Genomic DNA, 8179 nt, shown 5'->3' with positions numbered 1-8179 from the left:
CTTGAGGTTACAAAATCACAAAAACAAAATAAACAATCTGGTAATTTCTAATTAAAAACAGTTTTCTTTATTAAAACTAGAACAAAAGAAAAATGACTAATTAAGATCACGGGTAGATTCAAACATTACAGTTTAGAAACACTTTTAGTTATATATGAATATTGATTTTAGACCTAACTTTTTAAATGTAGGTCTACGAAATACACAAAGTTTAGAGAAAGTGTCTTATAAATTTAATGTGAATTAATGGCATTTCACCCTCTGGCATTTTTTTTTTTTTTTTGCATACGATGTGGTGGCCAGCTTGAGTGGCAGTAAGCCAGCAGCTCTAGCTAAAATGCAACTGAAGATGAAAAGGAATGCACAAAAGAAATATGCAAAGCGCTCAGCAAATCCTCCCAAATGATTCGGCCACACAGCGCCGAGCCATTAAGCGTGTGAGAAATTTCTCATAGGAGCGTTTAAAACCGTCTGGGGTCTTTGATGTGCATTCCTCCCCTCTGCCTTTAAAACGCTGTACATGAATATTTATCACATTAGTTTACCAAACACTTTATCCCCTTTTTATACCAAAAGGTTACATTTGCAAAATGCTGGGTCACGTGGGAATTTCTTTTGACAGATGAAGTCTTTTTACTTTGATGAAGCAAATGTGAAATCTGTATTCTTTACTGAAATATATAAATCAATATGTATTTATCTTTTATCATAATTAACAAAATACAAGTCATGGAGCGAAACCTTCCTTTCTTTAATTACAATTTTACTTTTAGACAAGAATCTTTGGATAAACATGTTGTGACAATTAAGAGACAATTATAAAGAGCTGCAACGACCATTTATTTTTAACCTTTTCCACTATATCCCAGTTTTTTAAAGGATCTATATCTGAATTTACCCAACCACATCAGTTTAAATCAAGCAGCAGAATTAAAACCTGGTTCGAATTGACAAAATCCATAAGTTTACATTTCATTTTCCATAATGTTGGTGTTTTATCTATTTAATTTAATCAAAATGACTTTTAAAAGATGGTTAAAAGTGTTTTTTTAATTTAATAAAAGTCTCCATAGTGAATTGTGTTTTATGGCATGATTGGTTTCATGTGTTTTTTAACTGCAATCATTCAAAAAATTAGCAAATACTGAACAAATATCAGAGACAGCTTTTACTTTACAAGACTTAATTGTGAAATTAACTAGCTGGTAACATAGTAGATGGTTAATTCTGTTGGCAAAAACAAAGACTAAAGCAAATCTTATCTGCATTTCATTACTAAACTTGTTCCCACTATTTAGATACTAAACTCATACTTTCTGTTTTTTAGTCGAACAAACTAACAAAGAGCTTAAGGCAAATGATGTCATTATATTAGGAACAACATCCTGACAGTACACATACTTTTTAAGTTATATTGTTTCATTACAAATTGATAGTGTTGTAGCTGCTAGCAAATAGCTTGTGATCAATTTAAAAAAAAGCAGTGAATTAATTTTTGTCAACTCAAATTTTAAGCTTGATTCCACTGACCTTTGAGGTTTAATCATTATGAAACAAATGAATCAATTATTGTTGTGTTGCTTTGAATAAATCTGTTGCTAATTTGTTTTTATTTTAGTGATGGACGACAGTGAGCACTGCTTATTTACATGGAAGCTCGTGCTTTGAGGCTGCAAGGAGGTTAAGTAACATCTCATTCATGTCAGGCGTTTTAATGGGATTTGCAACCAGGTAAACAACTGTCTGATTGCTATGGTTTTAATGGTATTAAATTATTATTGTATAAGCTTAATGAATGGAATTAGTGTTGAATCTGTGTTTGTCCAGTCATGTTCTTAGACTGCATCCATTCCTACTTGGCGCAGATTAAATCGCAGTTGAGGAGGTGGTGAAAATGGTGTCACGCATGGTGGAAACACCATAATCCAGACCAAACCACATTAAATCTGGGCTGATAGAAAAAGTGATTGAGGGATTATGGACTTGGGCTGGAATTCGGATGTACCCTATATGTAAAAAGCCCGTGTGTGCCACAGAAAATGAAGGAAATAAACATTTGTTCTGCCAATTAGTTTGCCTCATTTGTTTGTACAGCATTTCCACAGCATCAATAAGAGCATGTAAGTGTTGATAAATTGTTATTGTCGACATAACTGATTGTGCTGACCATTTATTGCAGCCCTAAAAACATTCACAGGAAAAAAACTATTATAGATATCATTTAGTTACCAAGAAACCACGGACAAAAGATAATGTTAGGACACTGACTGCTTTTTAAAAATCACTTATAGCTCACTGCTGCATCCAAAGGGGTCCTTAACACAAGCATAATGCTGTTACTACTGGTGTACCTAGTTACTGATGATCTGCTCTGGGCTAACATTAATCACACAAATTAAACGTGTAAGCCTGAAGCTTAAACTGTACGTTTAAAACAACAAAAATGATCTATATTGCATATAAAATACAAGCATATTATTCCAACCTACTGTTTTCAATTTCTGAACCATTTCTAAGAAAAACAATGTACATAAATCTCTGTCACCTTAATTACAAACAGATAAAGCAAATGCAGGCAGGAGCAGCTCTGGAGGCGGTCGGGCACAGCAAACACAGCAAATAATTGATTGGCTAATTATTCCCCGCCATTAGAATTGATTATTTCAAAACAAAAAAAGGGATGAATATTCACTGTGGATGGCTGGAATTAAAATATTTTTTGATTGAAATGCTGAATAAAGTCCTTTTAGGATTTTAACCGTTCATTTACTGATGAACTTCCCCATCGCACAGAAAGAAAGGAAAATCAGGTTAATAACAGAATCTGGAAGTTTTTTTTTTTTAGCAACAATGCAGAATTATGGCTGTTCATTGTTATAGAAACAACTTACAATGGTTGTCAAGAGGCACAGCAGGACATGATCCCTCACAGTTCTCAGGAGAGAATAAAAGAACTTAAGATCCTAATCATCATTCAAGTTCAACAATAGCTTTTTCAGTTCCTGTTTCTGTCATCACTACTGTCAAAAGTCACACTCCTCATGAGCAAAAACTAACACTCAGAGGAAAAAACAACGTTGGGTTAATTATCTGGTAATTGAGATTAATAATGTTTTGTTTTTGCACCAGATGAGTCTTTTCATACTTCATTACATGCAGGTTTTTGTTTCCTCCCGCTGGTGTTCTGTCTATTGTCCAACTATGATTTCCTTTTTAGCTTTTCTCTTAGTAAAATACATTCAATGAAGTTAATAAGTAGCAGTTAGGGAAGGGATATCTGAAAAAAAGTCAATACGTTCATACACATTTTTTTAGCAGGTATGCTACAAGCTACAAGTCTAGTGAACACTTAGACTATGTGTGTGCATGTGAGGATACCTTTTCTTAGTGTCACTTATTTAAGGTCACTCCATGGCACCTGCTACTTTTTGTTAATCTTTTCAAGGAAAACGGTTAACTGTGCCAAGATGGCAACACTTGATATAAACACACAGTCAATTTTAATATTCATTGGTAATGCTTTGATCCAATTTTTTCTAAGCAGATGGAACCCTCTGAGATTGGTAACACTTTATGGCTACCCAAGCTTATTTGTATTAGACAAAAATATATTTTCTTGCTACCTGCAGCCTTCTCTGCTGCTTTTTGTCATCATTAGTGTGACGGTAAGTCACAGACCAAGCAGGCAATATCCCCATTGTTCATGTGTTTAGTGCAAGGTAAAGGCCGTCAAAGGACGTGTTGAGTTCTTAGTTGTAATGGAAAACAACCATTACTGAGTCAACTTAACAGAAAAACTTCTACAGACTAGGAACCAAAAAAATAAATTGGGGCAAATAAGCAACAGTTATTTTTTTTCTAAGAATTTCCTCAGGTGGTGCTTTACCTAGAAGCCTCTTTTTGGCATTTTTGCAGCCAACTTGTATGTAAAATTGTTTAGACGTTTTGGAATAACCCAAAGATGAGATGTTGTCAGGGCCCGTCACACACGGTTCAGTAGACAACAGCGAGTGATGGAGGAGACAAACCTCCTGCTCCTCCTCCCCCGAGAGCTTTGTGTATGCAGCGAAAACAAAAAAATCTATGCAGAAGGCTGCGATGGTGCAGACTTGCTAAACCATCGACAACCAAACACGAGCTTTTAGAAATCCTTCATTCAATGGCAAACATGCAACAAAATCCGTCTTTCTGACAGAACTGTTTCCAGAAACCAACCAACCCCCCTCCAACAGAGCTCCTGGATTCACTTCTGAGCTGCATCCGCCTGGGAGGGAGTGTGCCAGGGTGTGTTTGGAGGATAAATACAGGGAGCAGGGGGATAAAGCGTGACTCATTCAGAGCAAAATATGAAGTGTGACACCAACAGGCTTCAATTTGATTTCTGCTACTCCAGAGAAAAAAGGCATTCTCTGTACTTCAATTTGACAGCCTTCTTGATTGACCAAACTTACAATAAATGTCAAAGTTTTGATGCAGCAGAAAATATCGTCTGCCAGAAAAGTCCCCGTTAATTTAGCACAAATGCGAGCTCCGACGTAATCCTTTCCCCAACAAATTGATCAAAGCTTGCCACGTCCTGAATGGTAATTATCAATATTGATCTCACAGTTTTGCCACACGCTGAGGCTGTTTGAAAAACCTAAAAGTAATATTTTTTAGCAGGGCATTTTCCTCTTTTTTTTCTGTATTGTTCATATTGGCTCTGACAATTTATTTTGAAAGAATAAAAATTTTGCTATGACTTAGCTATGAAAAGACATACCAAATATAACTTTTTTAACATTCATATTTGAGGTTGAGTGCTTTATATGGACATTAATTTTGAGTTATGTTTAAGTTTAACTGTACATTTGAAATAAAATGTTTACCAAAGTTCACAAATCTACTATATAAATATAGATTAAAGTCTTACAGCTAACAGTCCCAGTAGACACACCATCCCGTTGTGTATTGTTTTTTTTTCTGTCTTTAAGGCATTAAACAGTCACAGTACTTGACTTCTAACTGATTTTACTGATAGCAAAGCAAACCACTTTAAAAGAGAGCCCTCACACCCACAGCAAAGTCCGTCCACACCCAGAGATGACTCGAAAAACGGGGGGGTTTCTACTCCTTTGATGGAAACTTCAAACCTGATCCTAGTCACCTTTTTTTAAGCTGCATTTTAAAATTCAAGCTGCTGGATCTGGCAACACAGTAGTTTGTTATTTGAAACACTCCACTGAAATTTAAATATGGAAAAATACTTTGAAAATAAAATGTAATGTCTTTGATATAAAAACAACTAAAAATATGCTTGAAATCCTCACAAAAATGACATTTTTAAGTGTTCACTGTTATAGGAATTGGTAGAATTTATTTCTATAAAGAGATTCTTGTTAAAAAAAATGTAAATATTTACGACTGAGATCCAAACACCTCCATAATGTTTTTGTGAGAATATTTTCAGGGTTTCAGTCTGTATAAGTCCTTGTCATACAGAGGGCATACAGTTCTCCCCTTCTAGAACATCAAAACTTGCAGGGACAAAGAAAGTTTTCTCATTTTCTGAGCACTAAATCAAAGTTTGGACTGAAATTCATTTGGGAAAAGGCCCAATGAGCCGAAGCAGGAAAGTCATTAGCAGAAGTATTAAACCCCTCATAAATTAGCATTTACGGATGAGCTAAATGAATAGAATGTTATTCTTTTAATATCACAGAAATCCCATTAAACAAAAAGTCTGGCTCCCAAAAGGAGCAGCACAATTGAGAAAGTACAACTTAACAGTGTTTGGATCACACACATATATTAAATGTAAATATATGCATAAATATTATAACTGGCTTACCTGTAAATTGGGTCTTGCATCACGATCATCTTACTTTCATCCCACGTCCACTCCTTCTTCTGTAAACAAATCAAGAGGTTTCATTTACACCAAGTCTCTCATGCAAAGATAAACTTCCATTTATTGAAGAAGAACATCAACTTCACATCAAAATTCCTCTACATCTCATTTTTCCTTTTTTCTTTGGATTGTGCATTTGATTAAAGGCGTCTTTCAGTTTAAGGTCACAATCAAAATGTCAGCACTTGGGCGCACAGGAACTATTCATATTGATTTCTGTGTTGAAAGAGCGCTTTGTTGACTCCACTCATTCAGCCACTCCAATCTCCACACACACACATGCAAACCCACGCTCACAAAAACACACAAACACAAGCTGCTCAGAAATGTAAATCTCTTCAACGTCACGTTTGACATTTCATATCTTTAGGACAGGTAGAAAAAAAATGACCAGAGCAGAAGTAAATGAAAATCCTGCATCTACTGACCAGACTGCCAGATTATTTTACACCAAGCCTTCAAATACATCCTTTATTTACCAAAAAAGGAAGGGGCTTTTTGACCTTTTCTATGAAAGTAAAGGGTGTTGTGACTAAAAAATATAGATATGAAGCGGAAGGAATAGATTTCACTCCACAAAACGGAAATTAATTTAAATGCAACCCTGTTCTTTGCAGAAAAGCATCAGACCTTTATGGATAATAATTAACACCTTCAAATGCATGTGGTTGAAAGTGCTGATGTACAGCTGTAGGAAATGCAGACACTGAAAGTACACCAAGACGTAAAAAAAATATATACAAAAAACTGTTTCTCTTTCACTTCTTTGCAGGGAAAGAGATGCCTAATGCTTTAAAGATTTTATATTGCTCACACGTAAATTAACTTGTTCATTGGGTAACAGAAGAAACAGCTTAATTACTGCAAACAGCTACTTTGACCACAGAAGACAGCACAAGAAACGGAACCATTCACATCTTGCTAGATGTTTCTGTCTTGTCAAGTTAGATAATGCTTTGACACTTTCTATGTCCTAAAAGGCTCAATCCAGAGGATTTATTATGACCATGATCTTCCACCATTAGAAAGCTGGGATCAATCAATTAAGAAAAAATAACATAAAGAAGGGAGAAAACTCAAGGAAGCACGGAGACTTTAAAGCAAAACTTAGGAGATGGAAATGGTTTGAGAATGGATGTGGAAGTATTGGAATGACAGAGTTTGCTGTTTTTGCCATGTACAGTGTTACCTGTACCCCATCAGATGAGATCTAGATTGGAGCTCCAGGTAGAGGTACATTTTCACTGATTTTGTCCATTTTTAAATAACTGCTCCAACAGTTGACAACATCTCTCCAAGCTGCTTTCTTTTTATAAATTGGTCTATCCCAGTCTTATTCAGGTGTACAATATTGTCTCTGGTGTCCTTTGACAGCTCTTTGGTAGAGGTTACAGTCTGACTGTTTAAGGGTGTGGACAGGTGTCTTTTACACAGATAACCAGTTCAAACAGGAGCTGTCAATACAGGTAACAACAGAATAGAAGAGCTTCTTAAAGAAAAAGTAACCACTCGGAAGGGGCAGAAGTCTTTCTAGTTTGTAGGAGCTAAATACAAATTTTGTGCACCATTACTCAAATACATTCTTTGAAAATCTTACAGTAGAATTTTATCAACAATAAATACTACAGACCTTACTTATATTTTGTGGGGCAACATGTATAATCGGTGACAGCCAAATACGTTTGTCCAACCACATTTATGTACTATGTACTGTTTGTTTGATTAGTTCAAATACTCTAGTGTGAGATTTGCATGATTAAAGAAAACAAAAAGTGTAAATATAATTTTTTTCCACACATTTGTCAGGACCCACAACAGTTTTAAAAAGAGATGTTTACATGTTTGTGATTATAAACATGCAGTGAGGACAAACATGGCCCAACAAGATGAAGAGCAGTTACAAACATGTGTTAGGCGTGAACTGCATGCTCGGTTGATCCCCCTCAGCTCAGTCGACTGCATGGCAATTATGTTATAAACTCTAAGAGGTTGTTTGGGTAAAGTTTAGCCTCGACTACATAAATGCTGTAAAGAATAGTCTTGGAGTGGCCAAGGAGTACAGGTAGTTTGCTTAATCCTACAGAGCGACCAACATCATTTTAGATAGTACCCATTCAGCATACCCTCTGTTCAATTTACTGTACCCCCACCAGACACTATCGGTCCATCAGGACAAAGGCCAAATCAGAGGTTATTTCCTACCCTAAATATTCTCACCTCTAGTCCTTAAATGTTATCTTTGTTTGAATATAAAAGTAGTCGATAATTGTGTAATGCACAGAAATAATG

The 8179-nt window shown here is 35.6% G+C and overlaps 1 protein-coding gene across 2 annotated transcripts in view; it reads right to left on the bottom strand.

Moving 5' to 3' along the window:
• LOC112150755 (carboxyl-terminal PDZ ligand of neuronal nitric oxide synthase protein) overlaps positions 1–8179 on the bottom strand; it is a 159486-nt gene that overhangs the window by 99907 nt on the left and 51400 nt on the right. For both annotated transcript variants that reach the window (XM_024279227.2, XM_024279228.2), the window contains exon 4: positions 5831–5889. In XM_024279227.2, the coding sequence (XP_024134995.1) occupies positions 5831–5889 (59 nt within the window). The remainder of the gene's footprint in view (positions 1–5830; positions 5890–8179) is intronic.

The sequence above is a fragment of the Oryzias melastigma genome, linkage group LG4 (assembly GCF_002922805.2).
Source record: "Oryzias melastigma strain HK-1 linkage group LG4, ASM292280v2, whole genome shotgun sequence".
Lineage (NCBI taxonomy): Eukaryota > Metazoa > Chordata > Actinopteri > Beloniformes > Adrianichthyidae > Oryzias > Oryzias melastigma.
Note: the sequence above shows the minus strand (reverse complement) of the source record. Positions and strands in the feature narration are given on the sequence as shown.